General features: G+C 50.1%; 2 protein-coding genes across 31 annotated transcripts in view; one reads left to right on the forward strand and one right to left on the reverse strand.

Moving 5' to 3' along the window:
• LOC138842975 (zinc finger and SCAN domain-containing protein 30) overlaps positions 1-15,669 on the forward strand; it is a 140,390-nt gene extending 124,721 nt beyond the window's left edge. For 17 of the 25 annotated variants that reach the window (XR_011379354.2, XR_011379353.2, XR_016214571.1 and 14 more), the window contains one exon: positions 14,301-15,669. The gene's annotated coding sequence lies outside the window, so the exon portion shown is untranslated. Of the gene's footprint in view, positions 1-227; positions 353-1,870; positions 3,154-3,856; positions 9,914-10,087; positions 13,643-14,300 lie in introns of those variants that run through there. The other 8 variants (XR_016214579.1, XR_016214577.1, XR_016214581.1 and 5 more) reach the window with 8 other exon arrangements.
• The window catches only part of MAPRE2 (microtubule associated protein RP/EB family member 2), a 163,127-nt gene continuing 149,926 nt past the window's right edge, over positions 13,221-26,421 (reverse strand). For 3 of the 6 annotated variants that reach the window (XM_051852031.3, XM_051852028.3, XM_051852027.3), the window contains 3 exons: positions 22,957-23,115; positions 19,385-19,514; positions 13,221-16,098 (listed from right to left, as the gene is read on the reverse strand). In XM_051852031.3, coding sequence (XP_051707991.1) covers positions 19,413-19,514; positions 22,957-23,115 — 261 coding nt within the window. In that variant the 3' untranslated portion in view covers positions 13,221-16,098; positions 19,385-19,412. The remainder of the gene's footprint in view (positions 16,099-19,384; positions 19,515-22,956; positions 23,116-26,421) is intronic. The other 3 variants (XM_070050305.2, XM_051852029.3, XM_008261197.5) reach the window with 1 other exon arrangement.

Genomic DNA, 26,421 nt, shown 5'->3' on the forward strand with positions numbered 1-26,421 from the left:
GGCATAGACCATCCCTTGACCAGATTGGCTGGCTTGGCTATATAAGCTGCTGTAGCAACTGAAATAAACGAGTCTTCAGGCTGCTCACCTCTGGCCTGCTTTCACCCGACTCCCGGGGTCTGTGTGGTGACTCCGCTCCTCTTGCCCCCACCACGCTCCTCCTCTCAGAACAAATCCACTGCAACAAAGGACTTGAGCCATTTTCCATTGCTTTCCCATTGTCATAGCATAGAGCTGGATCAGAAGTGGAGCAGCTGAGACTCAAACCGACACCCATATGGGATGCTGGCATTGCAAGTGGCGGTTTTACCCGCTGCACCACAGTGCCAGCCCTGTGATTACAAGTTGTCAGGTAAGTTTACTTAGAGTATACTTTGTGGGATCTTCCATAACTATGGTGCCAGTAATGTTCTAACTTGTAATTAACTTACAGTGATATGACTGACAGATTTTAATGAGTTTGGTTAATACAGGCAGATATACCTTATGGTTCAGGAGCAGCATCAGAAGAACTCTCCTGGATGTGATTGTTCTTGTCGGGCATGTTGAATCACTGAATTACTTTCCTTCCACTGGGGGAGGTGTTGAACTTAGTAGGAGGAAGCTTGGTACTCTTGGGAAACACCTGTAGGTAGGACTGGTTCATGTTCTAATCACTCCACCAAACAAGGGTGTGGTTTAGAATTTCAACAGATGGGATTACTGGAGTGGAGCTGGGTTTTGGGGAAAGGTTAGGGTAGCCCTTGGGCTACAGTGCATGCAGCCATGGGAGATTAAATGACACAATCCAGTCCAGGGCTTGAGTGGGGTGGAAGAACAGAAGAGGAACAAGTCAGAGTAGAGAGAAAACCTGGGCACGGGACTACAGCAAGGTAGCTGAAGACACTGGACTGAGAAAGTGAGTATACCCCTGAAAGGGTAGGTGGGAGGCAGACTCTGAAGGTTCCTGGGTATGTTGGACAGCTCAGCTAATTGGAGAGCTACATGCAACCAGCTTACTTTGTGCTGAAAATGGCTTAAGGCAAATACATTGTGTAAAAGATCGTATCTGTGGATGTCCTGTTGACTGGGCTTGCAGAGCCTCATGGCTCTGGCTTGAGGAGAGAGGGCTCCAGGAAGTGCTTAGGTCATTCCAAGAGAAACTGGGGATGCCAGACCCTGCCTTTCTCTACCTTCCCCCTTCATCCACATTAACAGCAAGCCTCACAGCAGGAGTCAGGACTTGTCATGGTTAAAGGGAAATACTAGAGAAGAGGGGGAGACTTTGGTCCTTCATGACTGGTTGGAAGCTCTGTAGTCTGCCAGCTACAGACGCATCAGTTCCATATTTCCTGTTGTCTGCTTTTACGTTTTGGCCTGCAGTGTTAAGGCAATCGGTGCAGTCCACTCTTCGATTTCGGTGTGGTCCCATGAATGTTACAAGCGAATAGCGAGGGGACAGGGGTTTCTATGCGGACTCACTGGATGGTCTTGCTTTCCAGTTTCATTTCAGTAAATAATGGTCTGCTCATTCTAACTGGTAATACAAAGGAGCTATTGAAGTGGAGGGGTAGTTTCATGTTCTCAAATCAGAGCCAAATGAGCAAAACATTACAGAATAGAAGTTGGAATTGTTTCCAAATCAGAAAGTCACATTGCTCTATAATTTTTTATTCTGATTCCTATTTATATTTTTCTGTGGAGGCTGAGTTGTGGTTGTCATAGCAATTCCTTTTTCTCTACATAAAATTCTGACACTTGAGATTTTTAATTTTACCTCACAGTTAGAAAAGACCCATTTAAGTCTAAATATTTCCTTTTAAATGATATCTGACCAGATCTTTTAACCTTTACCTCATCACCCTAATATTTTCTCATCTCTGAATTACAGGGTTCATCAGGATCCAATTTTGAAGGGCTGGGGAAATGGTCTTAAAAGCAGGATGGTTTGCAGCCCAGCCCTAGTCCTGGCACCCACCATCTTTTCCCTAACACCTTCGTGGCTCTGAACCCCTTGAGGATTTCCTTCCTGTCTGTAAGCCGCGGGTCCTGGCTCAAACACCAAAAATCTTTGTTGGATTTTCTTTTCTTTCTATTCCTTTTTGTCTTCTTCATTTTGCTTTTTTGTATTTTTTCATGCATGTTTTACATGTTTTAGCCTTGCTATGCTACTAAAAATTCTCTTTTGAAGCTGACAGTATTTAAAATTTTCATTTTATTTGGAAGGCAGACAGTGGTGGGGGTGGTGATGGTCAGGGAAGTGGGAAGGTACAGATAGATAAATCTTTCATCTACTGGTTCACTTCCCAAGTGCTCTAAACAGCCAGTGCTGGGCCAGGCCAAAGCCAGGAGCCCAGAGTTTAATCTGAGTCTCCCACATGGGTGGAAAGGCCCAACTTGAGCTACTGCTACTTCCTCCCAAGGGTGTGCATAAATAGGAAACTGGAATAGGGGGAGCTGGGACTTAAACTCAGGCGCTCGGATATGGGGTGCAGGCTGTGCCCAATGTTTGCCCCATCATTCATTAATAACTGTGAGTATTGTGTACTTTCTTTGGTTCAGTGTTCTACGTAAGGATAGTGTGTCAAACAGTGTCTATGTGTCCGTGGTTCCTGGAGCAGTTAAAAGGATTAGAAATTAGCTAAGTAGTCCACTATCAACAGACTTGGATACTTCTACACGACACTGAATGCTTATGTATGTAACTACCTATTGAGCAACGGTTATGTACCAGGCTGTGAGCGTACAAGCGGGCTCATGGTACTTTCTCTGTGTTGCACGTAAGGAAGCTATTTCAGCACGCAGTCCAGTAACTTGCCAGACTCAGACACGGGTCCCTGCCCACCGTGCTGGTGGAGGATTCGCTGAGCGTGTGTGGAAAGTGTCGGAGAGAAGACTGCTGGAGCAGCATCTTTGCCTCTGCTGGTCGTCACGAGAGGCGGCTGAGCAGAGTGTCCTGTGGAGCCCCCCACAGCGATCGGGGGCCCTCATCCTGATGAATGAGGCAATGGCGAGGGTTCCTCCTGAGATACAGTACAAGTTAGGAATACAGAGAAAGGTATAGAGTGTGGCTCTGTGTTGAAAGTGAACAGCATGTCCAGTAAAATATGTGTTTTAAATTATCCCCGAGCTGTTTTTTAAATTGCAACCAATAAAGAAATCTGTCCAAAGGAAGTGTTTTTCCATAACCTTTCCTTTGGAAAGAGCCCAGGCTTTCTAGTCCTGCGTACAGAGAAGGCATTTTCAGGAGAAGGGAGTTTGGGGGAGAGAGCAGGGCAGGAGTAGGGGGACTCCTCATAGGTAACGGTGGCTGTGGACGGATTCTTGTGGCTGGCACTGCTCTCTGGTCACCTCGATGCGTGCCTCGTTGTTGTTCCGTGGTGCGGAGTGACACTGGCTCAATGAGCAGCATCAGAGCCCTTTCTTGGCTCTGTTCCCCCGGGCTGTGGTCCTCGCTGGTGTTACGAGGCCTCTGGAAAGGCTGAGGAACCGCCTCTTGTCTGCTTGGAAAACTGGGCCCTGGCTGTGACAGAGGGTGCCGGGCACACGATCTGTTACTGCTTCTGGGAGGTGGACAGAAGCGCCAGGGCTGAGGTGGAAGCAGGCGCGGCTGCGTCTGATGGCAGAGAGGGGCTCGTGTGAAACATGAGTGCTGTCCTGGGTGCTTCTCTGTGGTTTCCACCCGCCTGGCTGCCCTGAGCTAACCTAAGACGCAGCAGGCTGCTCAGATGCGCGCACTGGCTGGGAAACCCTGGCAACGCTGGTCCCAGCGTGTAGAGGACACGGAGGGAACACAAGGGCAGCCATTCGAAAATTCATGTTACAAAGTTACTTTGGACCGGTCTGCATTTATTTTTCCTCCTCCTCATTTGCACAGGAAGCGACCTCAGATGAAAAGACTGAGAGAAATTGAATCAACGGACCCTGGAAAGGGACGGTGCAGTGCGTGGAGAAGCAGCCCAGTCTCATTTCCTTCCCACCTTCCCTCCTGTAGCTTCTAGAAGTAGGCAAACTCTGCCTAGGTTAGGGAACCGTCCCTCAGGAGCAGGGTGTTTTGATTGTGTAGTGTGTTAGCAATCAGGATCTCTAAGACCCAGACGGGCTCTCCAGCGTCACCTTGCCCAGTGCTCTCATTTCCCTACATCTACATCTTATGAAGTTCTCCACAGTGAAGTGATGTGCACAGTTATCTCCCAGCTGTTACAGCACAAATGGGACTCAACTCACACTCTGTGCATGGTAACCCTACGAAGTAATATCTGTCCTTTATGGTACGTTGTTCTAGTCCTCTACTTCTGTGTAACAAGACACCTAAACTTAGGGACTTAAACCAATTCATTATTATCTCTGGTGGTTCTCTGGGGCGGCTGGGCAGGTTGCACGGTTGCTGTTGAAGAGCTGGATACTGGGAGTCACCTGCAGACTCCTGGGGCTGCATGCCCGGCATGGCTTCTTCATGCACCTGGTCGGCAGGTGATGCTGGCCTGTTAGCTGGGAGCTCAGCTGGGCTTGACATTGAGTTGTCTGGAAGGTTCCTTCTATTCTATACAGCTGGGCAAGCTACTTCCATCCAAGAGCCTCACCTCCTGAGAATGTCTTAGATTGCAAGGAAGACTCAAATATTAACCCTGAAATTATATGGGATCTCTGCAAAACTGGTCAGATTTCAGACAGTCTTAGCCACTGTGTCCCAGGCTCTTTCCTGAGTGTCCCCTCGCTCTTCTTTTGGACACCATCATCTTTTCCTGTGTCGTAGCAGCCAGTTGTTTGGCATGAGGGTTCCCTCCCCTGCCTTCCTTGAAACCTCTAGCACCCACTGCACAGGTCCTTAACGTCTGGTACAGAGAGAGGAGGGGGAGGGCACTGCCGTATTCAACTGCCCAGCCAAAGAGACCAAGGGGTCACTGTCAACCCTCAGTACTGATGGCTGCTGGGTCAGGTGTCTATCCTGGAGCAGGCAAGTCTAACACATGGCCACCTCCGGCTGCTGCCGCCACGGGGGAGCTGGGAGCCGGGAGCAGGACAGAAATGTTTAGCACCAGGGTAATGATAATATTATTGTAATTCCTATGTTATCTCCCTCATAGTACTGCCATCCAAACCAAAATTAATAATAGCTACTATTAAACATCATGTTCAAGATACTTTATCAACATTATCTTCACTTATTTTTCAAAATGATTTTGCAAGGTAGGTGAAATCTACATACACAGATGAGGATATGAAGGCTAAGCAATGATTACACCCAAGTAGAGCAGGATTTGAATCCAGCTCGGATAATCGTCCTCCTCGACAGGATTTGTGCAATCTTTTTTGCAACTTGTGACAGGCTTTACAGATATGACATTTAAAAAAATTAAATTCTATTTATTTCAGAGGTAGAGCTACAGAATACAGAGAGGGAGAGACAGAAAGGTCTTCCATCCGCTGGTTCACTCCCCAAATAGTCACAACTGCTGGAGGTGGGCTGATCTGGAGCCAGGAGCTTCTTCTGGATCTGTCACGCAGGTGCACACACACACCCAAACGCTTGGGTCATCTTTTGTTTTCCCAGGCCACAAAAGAGAGCTGGATTGGAAGTGGGGCAGCCGGGATTTGAATCGGTGCCCATATGGAATGCTGGTGCAGCAGGCAGTGGCTTTACCAGCTACGCCACAGCGGCAGTCCCCAGATATGACATTTTTATGGTAATATGACTCCCCCTGAAAGACTTGTGTTTTGACTTGGGCAAGAAACCAGCCATTGGTGGGCTTTCCTCAGGACAATTCTGAGGGTTAGAAGAGTAATAGCCAATAGCTTCATATATTGCAGTCTGAAAAATTCTCCATCAGCACATTGCCAAAGGTAAGCCTAACAAACACCCGCAAACTCACAGGATTCAACCGTCTGGTGCTACTGGGGAAGGTTGTGCCCTTCCTGCAGCCCTGGTTCCGGCTGCGTGAGGGGTGGGCTGGCGTCTCCAGGTGGGGCTCCCAGGCTTCCGTGAGGCGAGCCCCGCCCCTGGGTTTGCTGACTTCTGGGGACAGAGCTGCCTTGATCAGCAGCATTCGGCATCCGCCCTCTAGGACCTGCCAGGGGTATAAGGTCACACTCTGTCATTCGGTATCTGAACTTGTGCAGCAAAAAGGGCGTGGGGCCTCACACCAAAGCTGCCGCCTCTCCTGCATGAAGCCCACCCTTCCCCTGCCCCCGTGTGCCTTAGAGCTATCTGCACGCGCAGACAGCTGGGGAGCCACTGGCTGGCTGGTTGGAAGCAGGCCCGAGACTGATGCTGTGTGTACTGTGACAATTTGCCTAGGTTGGGCTGCTTACACTGTTTTAAGTTCCTCCTAGGAGGAGCCACTGAGAAATTTCTCAGTCTTAAGTGTCTGTGCTCCTAAGTTACTGGTTGGTTTTCATCTTGTGGACACTTGAAAACCAGCGAAGATTACTTGCCTCTCTCTGTTGGCTACTACTAGGGAGCTCAGAGGTAATCATTTTCCCTTTAGTCCTAGGAAAGGCCAGAAGACTGTAGATCCGTGCAGAGCTACCTCCTTTACTGCTGGCCACTTACCCTTTCTCTCCTGCCCATGCTGAATTCTCTGATGTCCCCCTTTACATTTGTAACATGCTGCTGTTAAAAATAGGCAAGCAGGGGCTGGAGCTGTGGCACAGCGGGTTAAAGCCCTAGTCTGAAGTGCTGGCATCCCATATGGGCGCCGGTTCTAGTCCCGGCTGCTCCACTTCCGATCCAGCTCTCTGCTATGGCCTGGGAAGGCATTGGAAGATGGCCCAAGTCCTTGGGCCCCTGCACCCATGTGGGAGACCCAGAAGAAGCTCCTGGCTCCTGGCTTCAGATTGGCCCGGCTCTGGCCATTGCAGCCAGTTGGGGAGTGAACCATCAGATGGAGGACCTCTCCGCCCTCCCCACCCCAGGCCTCTCCTCTCTCTGTGTAACTCTGACTTTCGAATAAATAAATAAATAAATCTTTAAAAAAATTGGCAAACAACTTCAGTATACTTTTTCTGCGCTAGGGCAGGTAGCATAGCTTAATGGATTCAGAATGCCTGTTTCTATTCAGCTCTATTAGAATAACTTAAGGATGGTGTTATTTTAGGAGGAAAATGTTACTTTTGACAGCTGTGTTTCCCCCATAGTTGGTGCTCAGCTGCTGCTTTTTTTTTTTTTTTTTTTTTTAGGATTTATTTGAAATTCAGAGTTAGAGAAGGGAGGGGGGACAGAGACAGAGACAGAGACAGAGATACGGAGGGAGGGAGAGACCAAGACCTTCCTTCTGCTGGTTCACTCCCCAAATGGCCACAAAGGCTGGCCATGGTCCAGGCTGAAGCCAGCAGCTTCTTCCCGGTCTCCCACGTGGGTGCAGGGACCAAGCATATGGGGTACTGGTGTTGCAGGCAGTGGTGTAACCTACGGTGCTACAGGACTGGCGCCAGTGCCCAGCTTCTTAGAACAATTAGATCAGAGGATAAAACAAAAATGCTGTTTACAAATTGTTTATTTTTAGCTTAAAAATTTGTCTCGGGTTTTTCTTAGCTGGTATTAGCAGTGTTCTTGTATGTATGAGTATGATTTTTTTTTTTTTGACAGGCAGAGTGGACAGTGAGAGAGACAGAGAGAAAGGTCTTCCTTTGCCGTTGGTTCACCCTCCAATGGCCGCCACGGCTAGCGCACTGCGCTGATCCGATGGCAGGAGCCAGGTACTTATCCTGGTCTCCCATGGGGTGCAGGGCCCAAGGACTTGGGCCATCCTCCACTGCACTCCCGGGCCACAGCAGAGAGCTGGCCTGGAAGAGGGGCAACCAGGACAGAATCCGGCGCCCCGACCGGGACTAGAACCCGGTGTGCCAGTGCCGCAAGGCGGAGGATTAGCCTATTGAGCCGCGGCGCCGGCCATGAGTATGATTTTAACTTTTAAAAAAGACTTGTGTTTGGTGATTCCCTCTCCTATTTCTTCCTGGGGAGGCGGCTGGGTGCACACTTGACATATCTATCTTCAATAAAGAAGTGCGATCGTGAATGACACCTTCCTGTGTGTCTGGCAAGGGCCAGTTCCTTCTCTTCCTTCTCTGGTTTCTGAGGCACAGTTTCTCCAGAGGAATATGTTAATGGGCCAAATGACTTCCCATCGAGAGTATGGCCGCTCACCTGGTCTGTTCTCTGTGAGCAGCCAGTCCCTGCCTCAAACTAACTCATTGTACAAGGACAGTTCTTGTTGGGCTGTATCTGGCTAATGACACGATCAAGTCCACCGCCGTGTATTTCTTAGAACACAAATAAACGAGTTGAAGGCTGCAGGAGTATTAGGATATCTTAGAAATCAAGAAGGATGCTGTTTCAGACCATTGTTGCCGGCTCCATTCCTCTCCTGTCTTTCCTTTTTTTTTTTTTGGACAGGCAGAGTGGACAGTGAGAGAGAGAGAGACAGAGAGAGAAAGGTCTTCCTTCACTGTTGGTTCACCCTCCAATGGCCGCTGCGGCCGGCGCACCACGCTGATCCGAAGCCAGGAGCCAGGTGCTTCTCCTGGTCTCCCATGTGGGTGCAGGGCCCAAGCACTTGGGCCATCCTCCACTGCACTCCCGGGCCACAGCAGAGAGCTGGCCCGGAAGAGGAGCAACCGGGACAGAATCTGGTGCCCCAACCGGGACTACAACCCAGTGTGCCAGCACTGCAGGCGGAGGATTAGCCTATTGAGCCATGGCGCTGGCCTCCTTCCTTTCAAAGGACAATTCTGTAATGTGCATGTCACTGAAGGGGACCAGCCAGGAGTTACCCATGGAGCTGAAATCTTCCTTAGGCACAGATAGAACTGCTCAGAGCTTCCTCCTGGTCTCCCATGTGGGTGCAGGGGCCCAAGCACTTGGGCCATCCTCCATTGCCTTCCCGGGGCACAGCAGAGCGCTGAACTGGAAGAGGAGCAACCAGGACTAGGACCCAGTGCCCATATGGGATGCCAGGTGCCACAGGTGGAGGGTTAACCAAGTAAGCCACAGCGCCAGCCCTAAATGAGATTATTTCATAGTCTTATGTGGTGAGTGTATAGCTGTGTGGTCCAAAGTACTCTTTTTTTGAGTTGTGTGTGAACTGGCCATCATGTAACAAAATCATGTGTTCCAACTAGGAGTTACCTACACTGTGGAGTCTTTGCTTAGTAAGAGTGCGATATAACATGTCTGCCAGTTTCCACCATTATGTTCTCAGAAGAGACAAATTTTTTTCTACTTTTTTTGTTTTAAAGATTTTATTTATTTAAAAGGTAGAGTTAGAAAGAAGGAAAGAGAAATCTTCCATCCACTGCTTCACTCCCCAAATGGGCCAGGAGCCTCTTCCAGATCTCCCATGTGGGTATGGGGTCCCAAACACTTGGGCCATGTTCTGCTTCTTTCTCAGGTGCATTAGCATTGAGCTGTATCAGAAGTAGACCAGCCAGGACTTGAACTGGCACCCATATGGGCTGCTGGTGTCACAGGCAGCAGCTTTACCCACTAGGCTACAACACCGGCCCTGGAGACCAGTTCTTATACTTGAGCCCTTTTAGAGCTCCTGTAGGCATCACAAATACAGTCATTCATTCTGTGCCTATTAAATCTTCATTCTAAAAAGAATGTTTTGCATCCCTAAGTAAATGGTATCCATATTTAAAAATATTTTTAATTATTGCTTGAGGCAGAGAGAGAGAGTTCCCGTCATTGGTTCATTTTCCAAATGCTGCAATGCCAGGGCTGGGCTGAAAGTGAGGAACTTAATCCAGGTCTCTCCTGTGGGGGGCGAGAACCCAGCTACTTGAGCCATCGGCACCGCTGCCTCCTATTGTCTGCATTAGCAGGAACCTGGAGTCGGGAGACAGATCTGGGAATTGCTGGGTCTTAGTCCACCCGAACGAGGATGGACTGGGTCCGAAGAAAGGTAAGTGTGCCGCTCGCCTGTTCCCCAGCCTCCCGATCCTGGAGACAATCAGACGCAGCGGGGAGTCAAGTCAAGCAAGCAAGAACTCCGTTTACTGGCACACGGCAAAGCCTTTTAAAGCACAAGACCACATGATTACTGGGGCAGGGCTTAAGGACCAACCAATTACTTAAAAGGTCATTTTACGGGGTGACTTTTTACAGGACCAGCCATATGTCTGTACACTCATCAGTTGTCACCTCCCCTGATGCTGCGCGGCCAATCAGCTTTGGTGGTAAAGGACTTTGGACACCGCCCACCTTACTTCCTTTGGGTGCCATCTTTGAATTGCCACGTGTGCCTAATTTCCCCACAGGGAATGAAACCCAGGCACTCCAAGATGGGACATGGTAACTGCGAGGCTAAATGCTGGCTTCTGCTATCTGTGCTCTTAAGAAAGTAAAACCAAAACTTTGCATGTTGTAGTTGTTATGGCTCGGGACAACTGGGAAGCATCTCATGATATTGTAAGACCATTCTCTTAAGAAGAAAAGTGACAGCGCTCTGGGGAAAAATTCCACATGCCTTGTCTTTTTATTTTTTTATTTTTTGACAGGCAGAGTGGACAGTGAGAGAGAGACAGAGAGAAAGGTCTTCCTTTTGCCGTTGGTTCACCCTCCAATGGCCGTGGCGGCTGGCGCACCGCGCTGATCGGATGGCAGGAGCCAGGTACTTATCCTGGTCTCCCATGGGGTGCAGGGCCCAAGTACTTGGGCCATCCTCCACTGCACTCCCTGGCCACAGCAGAGAGCTGGTGTCTTTTTATTTTTTATAAAGTGCAGGTGACTAGATGATGTCTGTGTCTAGAAAGGATGGCCCCTGTGCCTCTTTTGATGTGGCTTAGCCTATAAAAGATGAACCCTTAAAACTGCTTTGCTATGGCTTTTTTTTTTTTTAGAAAAATCTTCACACTTGTAAAAATCTGTCCCATGAGTAGGTGGTCACATTTCAGCCATGTACTAAGTGTCAGATCAGAAGAGAGCAACACACTAGAATGTTGTGAGTTTGGATTGGAATTATGAACACATTTTTGGAATTTTTCATCATTTTCTAACTTGTAAAGGTCCATGTTGACCAAGCATTTTATTAAGATAAACACTTAAAAAAAAGTTTTCAAGGTATTTTACTAAGATAAGCTTCCAGGAGTAAAGATATGAGGGCTGTTTACTACACAAAGAAATGTGCACTTTTTTTATTCTCTGGAAAAGAACATATTTAGGGCCTGGGCTGGTTTCTATTGAAAATCAAATTCAGAGGCATATTACTGATTCATTATCCTTTTAAAAACCCTCAATTTATACCCAGTCATGATAAGAGTTACAAGAATACCACAAGAGACCTGTTTAAGAATTTAAAACTTGGCAAGACTTTGCAAGGGCTTAACAATGTGAGTGGAATGAGAGGAAAAAGACCCTCAATAAAGTAACTGCAATTGGGCCTTCCATTCTGATGACCCTGAACTCCACAGAGCTGCAGCCCCAGCAGGTGCACCTCACAGTGCCCCACTTCTGCAGGACATCTTGGCATCTGGGCCAGAGCTGCAGGGTCTGCTCTTGGGATTGGAAGTCCTGGTGCCATGTGAGAGCCCCTCAGGGACCAGGGGGTTCTCCTCTTGCATCTTCGCTTTCCTTTAGGCAAATAAAGCCAGAGCTCCTCACACGAATGGAGAGCACGTTCTGAGCTCCCAGTCTGGCAAAGCAGGAGTTCGAAATCCAGGGAGATGCTCTCATCCGACACTTGGTGCCATGTGGCGACACTGCCTGAGTGCTGAGAAACTGGGTCAGCAACTGCTTACGAGCCTTAATGATCACAGATGTGTGTGTGTTTTAGAGAAGTGGCATTCTGTAACTCACTTAGTGGACTTCCATTAAGTTTTGTTTCTGTTTGTCTCTGGTCTCGTGAGCTCCACCCATAATACCAGTGGCAACACATTAAGTGTTCAGAGATGACCTCAGATTTCATAAAATGGGACAAGCATACTGTTTCACCACATTTGAATAATCAGTGACAAGTTACTGGAGTACCATTATTTTACGACAAAGCACATGTATTTTCAGGTCGTTTCTGCACAGATATGTAAATGTAAGAACTGGCTCCAGGGTTGGTGAATTACATGACAAACACACGTGTGCACTGAACATGAGCTCACGACCCAGGCTGTGGGTTACAGACTTCCGTCCCAGATGCACCCCGGGGAGCAAGGGGTCACGTTTCTGTCTTCCCTTGTTTTCCCTGTCCTCTGTGCCTACTAGAAGAGCGCCTCAAGGCACCAAGATGAAAAGTAATTGCCAAGGGATGGCGTAGCAACAAAACTGACCTCTAGGTGGGGCTGGCAAGCAGGACTGGGAAGGAGGCGCCCGTTAGGGTACAAAGGATAGGGCCTGAACCATGCTCCTCTGCAAGGCTCAGGGACGGTCATCCTGCCTAGGTTCTTCCCAGGTGGCTCACTGGGCCAGTTCATTCTTTCTTGCACCCGTTCCTGTTTAGTCTTCTATTCCACTTGTAGCTCTAAGTCCTCACTCCTCACTTAGCAAACAAGCAAGGGGTGAGGGGGAAGGAGACTACCCTGATTCAGAGAACTTCCGCCACCCACTTGGCTCTGCCGGAGACCCTTCCTCATAGGTGCCCGCCTTCTCCTCCAGCACTCTCCCAGCCGCTCGCTCGGCGGCGTCCCGACCCCACCGACCGCAGCTAGGGCTTTGTTTCCTCCTGAGTGGAAGGTTTCCTAAAGGAATTTTTTTTTGCGAAGCTTTCTTGAGTATTAGAACTGCTACAGTTTCTCTGAAGTACTAATCTGTAAGACCTGTTAAAACATTCGCCTTCAATAAAAACAAAGCCACTCTTCCTTTCCCTGATAAATAAGATGTGGGGAGATGTGGGAATGTACACATCTCTCCTTCACACACACTCACAAAAAGGAAACTCTGGCATAGCAACTTAAGAATCTAGAGATCCAGGGGCAGGCTCGGCAGCCCAGTGGGTGAAGCTGCTGCTTGAGCTGCCTGCACCCCACGTGCAGTGCCGGCCTGAGGCGTGGTTACTCTGCTTCCAACCCAGCTTCCTGCTAATGAACGCGTCCTGAGAGGCGGCAGATAATGGGTCAGATACTCGAGCCCCTGCCACCCATGTGGGAGGTGCAGATGGGGGCTCAGGCTCCTGGCTCGGACCTGGTCTGGCCCTCGCTGTTGGCAGAATTTGGGAAGTGAACCACTACATACGAGGAGCTCTGTATCTCTGTTGCTTTGCTTTTCAAGTAGATGAAAATAACATTTAAAAAAATCTATAGATACAGGCAGGTTTTAACATACTTTTTTATTAAATATGTAAAAAGATCAACGCAAGTCAAGTTATTCACATATTCAAGAGACAAAAACTCTTCTACCATGCGACAATAGGTGGGCAAGGTAAATGAATGTGATACATCTGAGTAGGACTTTTCTTCTATTAGCTCATGACTTATCTCTATTTATAATTAACAGTACATATGTTTACATTCCTTTCAGTTTACATTTCATATATAACAAGAGCTTTATGGGGTACTATTTAGTTAAAGTAATCTGAATGCACATTAACCTTAACGGAAGAACGGGACTACTCACCAGGGAAGGGACGAGTTCTGGGTTCCCTTCTGGAGCCGACTTCTCTCGGGTCAACAGGGTTTGTCTTTGTCTTTTTTCCTGCTTTTCTGCTTACAATGAACAGAGGCTTTCTCTTTGCCCTCTGCTTCGATCACTTCCGGTCTGGCCACAGCAGTGGAAGTGCCATAAGCAGCCATCTGTGGTGTGAGGGCCACTACGAATGAAACCAAGCTTCCTGAGGGAAGAGCAGTGCCCACACCCAGGGATGCGTTTCAGCCCAGCCTGAGGGCCCGTGCCCCGAACACCGAGGGGAGACTGATTGGTGGCGGGAGTGGAGGCCAGGGGTGTGGCTCACGGGACCTGTCTCAGAACCTTGGCTGTTAAAGGCTCTGGCAAACATCCGGGACATCACCTGGGATGCAGCACAGGGAAGAGGTTTAAGATGGGAAAGAGGGATTTATAGCTCTTCTCTAAATAAAGGGTCTCGCCCAAGCCTTCAGCAGGGAGAATGGAGTATGGACGCTCATTGCCGCCTAAACTATCCGACCACTGCGTTCAGAGCAGAGAAGGCTGGGGAGCTGGAAAGGAGTGGAGTGGTTCCAGCAAGAGCCCCTGGAGAGGCGTGTGCATGTCCCCCAGGGCTAAGTGGTTTCTGAAGAAGGCAGGATCCTGACTCCTGCTGCCTACTCACGAACATCCGCCCACCTGGGGACAGCCAAGAGGGCCAGAACAGCAAAGGATGGTCTAGAAACTACTGACGTAGCATCTGCAGGGAATTATTTATTGTGCCTCTTTGCAGGAGCTGTTTTTTAAGAAAGGGCAGTCGATGAGTTCACCCCAGGAAGCGCGACGCCGCGTATAGCACAGCCACTACCTGTACCCAGGCGTGGGAGGATGTCACCGCCGAGAGCCAGGCTTCGCAGCCTTGGAGAAGCGAGCTGCCGCTGTCGTGCAGAGTGAGCAGGAGAGAGAAGGGAAACCAAACACCATGGAACATCTGTCCGGGTCTGCACAGTGTGTCGTAACAATCTCAAAAATACAAGCCATCTTTTTCCACATATAACTCAGTAAATACCACTTTGCTGCAGAAGATTGATTTATTTTGGAAAGAACTTTTGGTGAAAAGCTTTAATGCTAGAATTTGGAAGTTAGTATTTCACTCATTCATGGAGAAATTTCAAAGCTTGAGGGGATGTAATTCAGAAATTTATTTTAAGCTTTTTCAATTAAAAGTGGAAAGTAGGGTGGGCATATTTGTTTCTTGTTTTTGTTGCACCTGCTAAGTCAAATAACAAGTGAAAGTAAATCTGAAGTGAAATGACTGATCCAGGAAGGGATACCATCTGTCCAAGGGGGAAAAAATAAAGGCAAAGATGTTGAGAGAGACTAAGAAAATGTGCAAATATTAGTTTAAAAAATAAGGAATGCTTTAAATTCATGTTTCCTCTGTGAGTCGCCATGGTTTAGCAAAGGTCAATGACAAGGAGGGCCCTTGTGTTATAGAGGGGCAATTCCTCATCCCAGAAGATAGCTGGATCATGGACCATGATCTTCCTTGGAATTATGCTGTGAATAAAGTCTTCCAGCCAGTGTGCAGCCTCCGCAGTGCCTAGGAGCTATGGCCTGCACACCCTGGGGGTACCTTGACTGAATCCCAGTGAGGGACAGCATTTGGGCTGAAGCCCACATCAAGGAGGAAGAGGGATGAGGCACCAGACCCCTTCGGACTGCAGGTAACGGATGACAATACCGTGGGGGTGTGGCTGCCCACCAAAGAGGACCCTGAGAAAGAAAAGAGCATGAGAACCAGGGGAGGGGGCTGGGAGGGTGGGGCACATGGTGAGAAGTGTTTTCCTTGGGTGGATGTCTTTCAAAACTAACAGGCTGCTGTGTGGACCCTGCCAGGGCCTGAGGGCCTAGTTTTGAAGCCTCTTTTTCCCTTTTGTGTTGTCAGTAGAGGGAGAAACTGACCCTGTGTTCTTCCCCACGATACGCGTCACTGTCATTATGGCTTTCATATCGAGTATCTGTTTCCCTTTGCTCCAATTGTTTCACCAACTTTATGTTTAGAGGTTAGATTCGCAAACATCAAAGCACCACAAATGCATGTGACATCTAGTGACACTGGGCTGAGAAATGCCAATATAAATACCATATATCAAATGACCATTGTTTCACACCAGGATAAAAAGGGGTGGTGGTGGTGTCGGTGTTGGGGGTGGGAAAGAGTTGTTCTGGAAAGAAATGAAGAAAAGAGCAGAACCAATCTCAAGCAGCCAAGTGGCGAAGTTGAAGGTATGTGACCCTATGATGTCAGGTGGGTGGCCAGACCAGCGCCTGCTGCTAATGCGTCTTGGCAAAGAAAATGGGAACTGAGCGCGGTGGCTGGCATGGGCGACAGTGCGTCGATGGGAACGGCAGATTAGGACAACTGGTTGCTGCTCAGCTTGAGGCCACACATGTTCCAGATCTGCAGAGGAAAAGTTCCGTGCGCAGCGGAAGGGGCCGGAGCTCTGGGAGGCTCAGTACTCTTCCTGCTGCTGGGGCTGCTGGTCGTGGGCTTGCTCCTCAGCTTCCGGCTCGTCTGTGTGGCCCTCCTGCGTGTGGGACGGGGGAGAGGTTTTAGTGGAGATTATTTACTGGGTTTCCTCCGGCGTCCCAGCCCCCCACCTCACTGCACAGTGTGGCAATTCAAAACTGGGTGGTACCAGGTACAACTCGCCGTGCCAATGTCTCCCAGTTCCCAGGGGGTACCAGCGAGGAATAATGTCTTTGCTTCCCACCCCGGTCATTCTAGAAAGCACAGTTGTTAGGCTTCGATCACCAAACTTCTCGCTTTATTAAACACATGCCATCCTGGTCCCAGCCTTCTGGTTCTTGTTCGCATCCGTTCCTGCTTTGACAGACAGGTGCGGTGTTCCTCCAGATGTGCGACCCAGAGAAGCACAGCACAGACGTCGGCCTCAGACAGCCATGCCTGCGACTTCTTTCATTGAGAAGAATTAGCTCTTTAGCCGCACTTCTCTGCTCAGGTACTAATCCACGCAGCTGAGCACACCTGTGTCGGGGCAGGCGGCTGCTGTGCTACCTGGCACCTGTAGGAATGCTCGAGTCTGCTCACACCTGGACCACTGACTCGCCCTGCCCCTCCCTTCCTGTCCAGCTGCTACTCCCTGCAGTGTAGGACAAATCCAAGTTCAAGATCCCTTCAACTAGGGGATGATCATCTCCTAGGTCCCCGAGTCAGGATGATTTCTCTCCCTTCTCCAGAAATTTTTCCTCCCGTGCTAGAAAACTCTGACTTAGGATCCTGTTTTTCTAGGACTTCTTGGGCTCATTCACTCTCACTGTAAAAATGAGTCCATGTGGTATTGAAAGAAAGAAGTCCGAGGATTCAAGAGCTGATGACTGAGACGCAGACCAGGATACAGTATAATATCAAGGTTATACGCATGGGCTCTGGGTTCACATCCCAGCTCTGCTGTTTACCAACTGTGTTAGCTGTGGGTACAAAACTGCTCTATACCTCAGTTTTCTCACCTGTAAAACGGGGAATAAGAATGTCCAGGTAACAATTTTCAATGCATTTCATTGTTCATTGAACCCAACAAAGGATGTGATGAAATGGGTAAAGTGCCTGGAAGACTCGGCACGTAAGGAATGCACGAGAGAGCTGCGATTATTACCTCTGCAGTGGCAGAACTCTTTGGAATCGATTCCAGAACTGTAAATAATTTTTAAAAAATATCCTTTCTGTGTGACAACCAATAATGGGAGGGGACATTGAAGAGCCGGAATCAAATGTGGCTCTGTAGCCACGAGCACACGACTTAGGAGACGTCAGCTTTCTCTCCATACTCGTGGCCACACTGTTACAACCACCTAGAACTGTTCCGCCCAGTGCAGCATCCTTCTGTCACTCCGTCCTTGACTGCAGCTGCTGACTTCGGGGAGACCTTGGCACCCTCTGGGCTCCCAGTCTGTCGACTCCCTGGGCATTGCAGCACCCTGCTTTGCACACTGTGTGGCTCTCAGCGGGCGGTCCTCTGGGCTCAGAAAGTTAGGGCCTCCACTGCCCCTGCACTTTCCTGGGCAGGAGGAGGGTACTGCTTGTCGGCGCGGTGCAAGAGAGGAAAGCAGGCACGTCATCTATCTCAGGGAAGCGAGAGCGTGGGGCCCGAAGCTCGTGGGAGTTTCACAGGGACGGTCGGCTGGCAGCTCTGGCCATCTGTTCTGCCACATGCTCCTCTATATTACGAGAACGGGGGCAGGCATTTGGCAGAGCAGTTTACATAGGACTTGGAGTGCCCGCGTCCCGTAGGAGTGCCTAGATTTAATCTACGGCTCCTCCCGACTCCAGCTTCCTGCTGATGCACACCCTGAGGAGGCAGCAGGTGATGGCTCTAGTATTTGGGTCCCTGCCATGCATGTGGGAGACCTGGATGGAGTTCTGGGCTCCTGGCTTAGGTCTGGCTCTCATGGCATTTGGGGAGTAAACCAGCAGATGGAAGCTCTCTTTGCCTTTCAAATAATGCAGTTAAAAAAAGCAAATGCTGGTCCTCCCGGGAGCACCTATCACTGTCTTCACCCCCAGTTCTTGCTTTGTTAGTGGGCACACTGTAGCCCTGTGTGTATTCCTTGTGGGTGGCGCCACATCTGCCTGTCCTCCAGCAGGGCCCCGAGCCCCAGTGGGCTAGTGTGGTGTCTTCGCCAGCGTTCACCCTCACTTCAGCATTTAGGCCTTTCTCACGTAATTGTTTCTGTGCATGTGAGGCTGCCGGAGAGCTCACAGAAAGTCTTGTTTGCTTACATCACAGTCGGGAGTTGAATGGAGGATGATTGAGTTAACCCAGAGCTGAGAGCTGGAAGACCTGGACTCAAACCATCGCTGAGCCTGTCACAAGCTGCAGAACCAGGAACCCATCAGCTGGGGCCCCACCCTGGGCCTCCTTGCCAAACACACTGAACGAGGAGGTGGGTTTGTTCCCTTGGCCAGGGCTTTGTGGTCTCCAGCTGGCCAAGGGCAGCTCCCCATGCGCACCGGGCTGAAGTCCCAGGACATTGCCTCTGCAGGAGCTGCAGATCCTGGGCCCTCTTACTGGGCAACCCTAGTGCAGAACAGACCTCCCAGGCTGTGATGGACTGTGAATGCTCGGGTGCAAGTGAGGGCGGTGAACACACCTGTGATTGCAAGGTGGCGTTACATATCACAACCGCGAATGCCCAGCCCACCTAATGCGATTGTAGGCCCACTGCAGGGAAGACAGATAAAGACCTTAAACCCACCTGGAAGTGGGCGACCAGGCAAAACTTAGGGCAAACATGAGACTGCTACGTTGGAGAGTTGTCTACTTGATCTCATGTAATATGTGCACATCAATCCAGCACATATTTCTAAATGTTTTTCTGCGAGTTATATGTTTGTAATAGAATTATTAGAGAAGTTAGAAGGCTCCTGGCCATTGTGGGAGGACAACGGGGCAAAGAAGGGAGGCTTCCTGGTGGCTGGACACGGAGGTTTCAGGGCTGTCACCTCCTCTGATTTGTTCGTGCTGTTTCCTCTGCATTAAAAATACTATCCCCCTCTTCCTTCTATAACCACTTATGTTCCCAGCCCTCCTTCTCCATCTGACATGGACACCCTCTTTGCTTGGCCCTCCAGGCTGTTAGGCACTTCCCACACAGGTTTATTTATGTCTCTGTTCACATTTATCATCTGCCGCGCACTCCGTCACTTGTATCCCTGTCTGTCTCCCTCAGCGGGGGACTCTGAGCTCTTCTGAGGCAGGGGCTGTGCCTTTCTCTTTAAGTTACTCAGTGCTTAGTCCAGTAACAAACCCAGCCTATCTGCAAAATGCATTGAAGGAGCAAGAACATCTTTACCTCCTTTTAACAGTGGCTTCCATGACAGTCAGTACTTGGCAACCAAGCACTTGTGCATCAGCTGAGAGAATCCACATGGGAGCAGGCAGCCAATGCCTAAGCCCGGACATCTGTGGCCCTGAGTTAAGTACTAAAGGAAAAGATAACAAGAGTGATAAAGAGAGGTGCGGGACAGCTGGCTGGCAATCTGCTCTGGAAACTTCCATTAGGTTTCTACAACTGGGAATTGTCATCCCTGTTGACTGCTCTATTTCAAACTCCAGCTGGGTTTTTACGTCCTCCAGACATGATATGCTAGGGTTGCTTGACCATGACACTCAGTAGGGGCAGTCCCCACCCTGCAATCCCAACCCCGGCTGATCTACGCTTACGAGCAGAGCACCCACTAGAAGCCAGCCCCTGCTTCTGGAGCTCCTCTCCCAGCTCCAGGGAGCAGCAGTCAACCAGACACCTCCACCATCGCAGCTCTGCACACATGAACCAGGGTCAGTGCTGCAGTTTCTTCCCAGGGCTCATGCACAACCTAGCCTACAGGTGGCTGCCCACCTTCCATGTGTGGGAATGGCCTGAAAACAAGACACAGTAGGAGGGCCGAGCACAGCGGGGCAACAGGGAGGATGTGGTGACATCACAACCACAGAGCACATTTTCCCAACGTGATACCTTCCAGACCATGAGACACAGGGGCAGTGGGCGGTGCAGAAGCTTGCATGAGACTGCCTGCCTCCCTCCCCCCAGGCTGCCACAGGCACAGGGTTCATTATCCTCAGGCAGAAGGGCACATGATCGAAGGCTTCAGGGTGTTCCCGTGAGCCTCTGCAGAGGAAGCAGAGAGGGGAGCAGACGAGCCACTGCTCAGCCTCTCCACGCAGTCGTGTGTGTGGTGCACAGAAGCACCCAGCCCCGTGTCCAGGCACAGAGCAATCTTTCTTTCTGTATCGAAACCAAAGGTTAACAAAGTGGGTCTAGCACATTCCAACAAGGACACCTGGCATATTCCAGGTCGGCTGCCTTAGTGTCCATGGAAAACTCAGTGTAGCCTGATGCGTATCTTTTGGAGTCTTCCAGACATATCTTACAACTGGAAAAGTAAGACAGCAACTGCACTGGAAGACTTCGCTCCGCTAACACACACATGGAGTTTAAGTCCATTTTTCTCTTCTTGGATTCTGGATATGTCCTAACTCCCTACCATGTACTCACATGGTGATGCCAATGTCTCAGTCTCTGCTCCCTACCCTGCTTCTCTCTTTTGGATGAGAATAGCACAGTGCCTGAGATGACAACAAAGGTACGTTTAAGAAAGTTAGCCAGGAAAATAAGTTCTCCAGTGATGCTGATTTACATGATGGAGGCCCAGAAAAAGAGGGCAGGAGGACTTGAAGGTGTAAACCAACAAAATGAGACAGGGAGTTACTTGGAGGAAGTCCAGGAAGGGGTTTGACTACTTCCTGCTCTACACACACAGCCTGTTGGGCTGCAGCAGAGCTAGTCCTGGCTTGAGGCTTCCCCAGGTGGCGCAATGCTGATTTCCTCCCTGCTGATGGCACCTGACAGGCTGAGAGGGTGGTAACACACCTAGTTCAAATTTAAGTGTGAATCACTGGGCAAGTAACAGTACACGCTACACAGGGATGTGGTTGGGGGAGAAACGTACGTAGAATGTGAATACAGTGTCTGGCTCGTACTCAGCAATACAGCTATTACTATTATCATGATCCTGTTTAAAGAGGGCTCAGACTTGGAGAAGATGCATCACAAACTCGTGTTTCAGACAATATTAGAAAAGGTATTTCAACTTCTACTGCCTTAGTCTCCCTCATCTGTAAAACAGGATAACATTATTTACCTAAGAGTATTCTCGAGATATTAAAGGAGTTATAAACTCATATACAGAGTTCTAGCCCTTTCCCTCTTGTATGCCATTGTAGGTGCTTAAGGAAAGGACCTGTTCGATGCATTACCCACTTTGACTTCTCCCCGGGGGTGTGCGCATTTTAATGCACAGACCCTGCAGGACCAGTTTTCTGGATGCAGAGGAGCAGGCTGGCCCTGGGGTGGGGCGGTGATGGGCACAGCAGTACCGAAGCTGAGGGTGGTCACCTACGTAGACCCCCTTGAGATCACACCCAGGAGGCAAGGGCTCTCGCCTAAGCCCTGCCTGTGCTTAGCCAGGAATTCAGTGACCTACAGGGCTCTCCTGGGACAAGATGTGACCCTAAGGTTTTACTTCCCACTGGAAGTTCAGGGCTGGGAAGAGGGGTTGATCCTGCACATTGGGCTGTCTCACACTAGTTGGTATGATCATAGCAAGCACCATCCACTCTGCCTCAAGGCACTGTGTACACCATGGCGCCAACTTATTGCAACCAAGCTCTGGAAGGGATAACTAATTCATCCAGTCATGACCCAGCACGCTCTACCAGCACAACTTGGAGCACACCCTGCTCCTGGGGTCACAGTCACACTGCAAATCGGCTGCTTTTGTCTCATCTGAATGTGCAGAACTGTACCTGTGAAGCATCATGACATCCATGACCTAACCACACAAGATTCCTGGGGCTTCAAAATCTACATTCTGAGTTATGGATCATCAAGAAAGAAATGAAAGAAATCAATGGAAATGAAAAAGTTAAGGCATGACCGCCCCACCCGCAGACACGGTGCCTCACAGTTCAGGAAAATGTCTCCGGGACATCCCCTAAGTCGCAAGTGGCGTAAACGTTGGCCTGGCCTTCAGCTGGAGGGAGGCAGAAGTTGCTGGTGGCCTCTGCCACCTCATGGAAACACAGACACATGCACGTGACCCCACCACAGCACCCTGAAAGCATCCGTCCATCGGCCTCCAGATCAAAGATCCTGTCCAGACACCAGCACCAGCTTCAACCTGGCCCGAGAGGGCTCGGAAGCCCAAGCCCTGCTCTCTCGCCTTCCTTTGGTGGACTCCGGCTCCCTCCGGTCACAGGCAGGTGTAGGGCAGCCTGTTTCTGCCATTCAGCCACCCCAGCCCCTCCTGTTCCTCACGTCCGCCTTCCGTCAGCCAACACAACCACCTGCAGGGGCTCCCGCAGCACATTCACACGTGAGCAGCAGCCCTGGGGGCAGGGGCTACCCCATAGGAGGGCATCTAGCAGAGGGCTGGCCCACAGTTCTGGCCTGGCCCTGAGAAGTCATGGCAACCCGCTACGAAACAAAGACAGCTGGGGGCCTTACAGGGGTGGGAAAAGCATCTCGATTATTTTCTCCTTTAACCACACTGTGACCTCTCATGAAGAAACAAGAATCCTTACATGAATTCTTGCTCATTTGCTCGAGAGTTAAAAGCCACCTGGGATGTGGCTGTGCATTTCTCTCAAGTCCCCCCCGGCCCTCTCCAGGCACCTCCTCCCAGATTAATTCATGAACGCACGGCCCACAGACACAGGTCAATGGATCATGATGATAATGACATGTATTCCTTTGCGAATACCAAATGTGCTAACTGAGCTGCAGTTCTCATTGAGGTATCAATGCGGACTTCTACGGCACACGAGTCCCCTGCGCTTGGACCGAGGAGGGCCCCTCACACTCACATGTTCTTCGGAAGCATAGAGCACTTCCATTAGTCGCTGCACGAGGTCGTCATTTTCCTGCCCGTGTTCCTGGCAGAGCAGCTCAATCTCTCTCAACTTCCCGAAGTAGAAATCCCTTTCCTTTTCCACACCTTCAAGGGCAAGTTTTAATGAATGTACCTGCATGAGGGTGGGGAAGAAACACCACAAAGTGTAGCATTGAGAAATAAGGAAACAACTACGCATGTGTAGAACGATCCAAAACAAGAGACCTGACAAGTCACTGAGTCGGAAGCAGACATGACAGGGATGTAGTCTGGAGCTTGACCTTGGGCCAAAACGTGCAATCTCAATGGCACCCTGGGCGCTCCCTTATATCAACTGTCGATCCGTGAGGGTCAGAGCGAGTCCCCCTGCTTGCCCGAGTCCACCCACGCTGGGAGTAAGCTCCACTCCCCGCTGACGTGGTTGCGGCACATCTTTCTCCTGACCTGCCGCTATGGCCTCCCCAAATCCACATGGTGAAATCCCAAGCCCCGGTGTGATGGCATGAGAAGGCGAACCTTTGGGAGGTAACCAGCTCACAAATGAGATGAGCGAGGCCCCTGGGAGTGTGTGCACACAGAGCGGGAAGGCACCATCCACGAGGCGGGGGGCCCGCACCTTGATCTTGGGACCTCCCGGTCTCTAGAACTGGGAGAAATAACTGCCCATTGTTTACAAGCTGCATTGGCTCACACAGACCAGAGCACTAGAATCTGCAGAGAAGGGAGACAGCACTGGGAGGAAGGTGGGGAGCCTGAGGGAGTTCTAAGTGTGGCCGCGGAGAGGACTGGGAGGAGCCTCCTTCCTTCAGGTCACTTGCATTAAGAGCCGCTCTTAGTTTTGGCCCCTTTCACGAATGACCCTGAGCCAAACAAGATAAGCGTTCTCCACTGAGAAATCGGGTCTTGGTGCACAAGGAGACTGGGTGTGACTGAAGTCCCGGCTTCGTGGATCGGTTTCATTTCTCTGGCTCTGTCTGCGTGAATCACGGGAAGGTATGGAAACTTAGCAAATGAGCCCTCATCCCCTTCTCTGCCCTTGACACCAGTGCAAAGACCTCCCGAGGCTGTGCATCTGGTCACAGCGGTTACAGGGACAGTGCAAGGGAGGGAGGAAATGGCTGAGGCAGGGCCCAGCGACACGGTGCACTTGGGGCTGAAGAAACCCTGCGAGGGGTGTGGCGGATCTGGTTTCCAACCTCAGGCTGCGGCACTTCTACACCCACAGCAGCTCACACAGGCCCCAACCATCACCCCGTTCTTGGCTGCTGAGTACTCTTCAATTTTTAACCATTTATTTGAAAGGCAGAGTGGCAGGGAGAGGGAGACTGTCAATATGCTGGTTTATTCTCCAAGTGGCCACGGCAAGCCTGGGCTGGGCCAGAAGGAAGCCAGGAACCTGAAGCTCCATTCTGGTCTTCTACATGGGTGACAGGGACTTGAGCTAACAACATCTGCTCTCTTCCTGGGAGTATTAGGGAGCTGGGTCAGAAGTGGAGCAGCTGGGACTGGAACTGGTGCTCTGATATGGGCATTACAAACTTAACTCAATGTGCCACCAATGCCATCACACAGAATATATTCTTTAGGAGATAAAACCTGTCTTTCATGTTCCTCCTTAGGTAAAAATCTTTCAGTATACTAAAAATCACCCATAACAGAATGTCCAAAAGTTACATTTGGAATGCAAAATTTTCTTCTTTTAAAAAATAATTCTGGGCCTTTGTACATGCTATTCATCAGCCTGAAATTATTGATTCACTCAAGCTTCTACCAACAAGCCAGTGCCCACTCCCTTCTTGTGAACCTGGCAAACATGTATCCACCTTGGAAGACGCGGGAATATGGTCCTTTGGCCGATGTTCCCAACATGCAGTTGCTCACAAAGCCTCACAAATGAGGGTCAGTTGCTAACTTTAAACTTTTAATTCTGTTAATATTATAGCTCGGGCATTTGTGAAGAAGGAAGCCAGCCAGCCAGAATTCCAAAAGTGAGAATTCCCTGTTTTAAAAATTTTTTTTCCTGCTCTCCCTCCCTGGGCGTGGCCACAGAGCGCACCTGGACCCTGCGCAGTGCCAGCCAGGGTTCCTGTGGCCGTTCAGGGGTGCCAGCTTCTCTGTCCTAGGCCAGGACACACATAACCCAGGAAAGCCAGGCTTGTCTGCCACCTGAAAGTGCTGCGGCCTGCACGATGAGCAAATGGCCGAGGTGTTTGTGCAAACCCCAAGCCTGAGCAGGGCTATTCCAAGTGTATCGGGTACCACGTGCTCAGCTGTAAACCAGTGGCAGCAAACTCAGATGGGGACAGATCAAGTGGCAGATGCAGGTCTGTCTTCCTATCTCACTCGCTGCAGCGACGGAGGTGATGCTGCAGGCGGAGCCTTGAGAAAAGTCAGGGGCAAGGGTGAGGTTCTCATCTCGCTGTTCTCCCAGGCCTGGCCATCTGAACCGCAGCCACAGCCTCCGCCAGTGCTAACCAAGCCCCTGGAGGACCCACTCCTCACCAGCAGTCCCTGTGCACAGCAGTGACTCCCACCCACTTCCTGTCCACTAAGCCACGTCCCGAAACAGTGCCCCATTATTTTATCGATGTCCTTTTCTCCCCCACACCTTTTGATTCATTTCTAGCATCGGAATTGACCAGCACAGTGGGACTTTTATAGTATATCATGCCAGATCGCCTGAATAAAGGCACGAGGCCAAGTAAATGAAAATTCTTAAAGTTTATGGCACTTGTCACTTTCTCTATTACTACTGTAATTCACGCTTCAGCCCAGGCGTTTCCACACGGCCCGCCTTGTCCCAGCGCTCTCGGTTCCAACACTGTGCTGCCTGGGTGGCCACCACCAGCCTTCAGTGGGGCCTTCCATAGGTTCAAGAAGAGAAAATAGGGGGAGCAAGATCAGATAGGCAGGGGAAGGGCTCTGGAGTAAGCGCTCGGTAAACATCATTCTGACTTAACAACCTAGGGTTTGTGCAACCTCCTTTCTGAGCACTGAGGCGGGGCAGGCACACTAACGAAAAGGATGCCCAGTGGGAGGAGTGTCCTCTCTACTGTGGCGTTTTGGATGGTAGGGGCAGCTCAGCTGAGGCATTTTGGAGGCTGGGGGATGGGGAGCTCTCTGTGTGATCTGGAGGGCTAATGGGAGCCTAGAGCCTGGAGCCAGCCCCAGCGAGAGGAAGCTTGGCTGGCTGCTGACGGCTGCCAGGGACGGAGGCGCGGGGAGGACCTCCAGGTTTCCATGTGGTCCTGTTTTGGGCTGGAGGGGGAGAACCTGGGTGTGGTGGAGGGAGGAGAGGAGATAATAAGGATTTTAAAAGAATCTGAGTTCCCTAGGAGAAAAGAGTTATAAATCCAAAATAGTCCAGACCCACCGCTGCCTGCTTCTCTGTCTACTCCGACTTGCTTGGAGCCTTAGGCACGTGGCCCAGCACTCACTG

The sequence above is a fragment of the Oryctolagus cuniculus genome, chromosome 10 (genome assembly GCF_051225735.1).
Source record: "Oryctolagus cuniculus isolate XC-2025 breed Fujian yellow rabbit chromosome 10, ASM5122573v1, whole genome shotgun sequence".
Lineage (NCBI taxonomy): Eukaryota > Metazoa > Chordata > Mammalia > Lagomorpha > Leporidae > Oryctolagus > Oryctolagus cuniculus.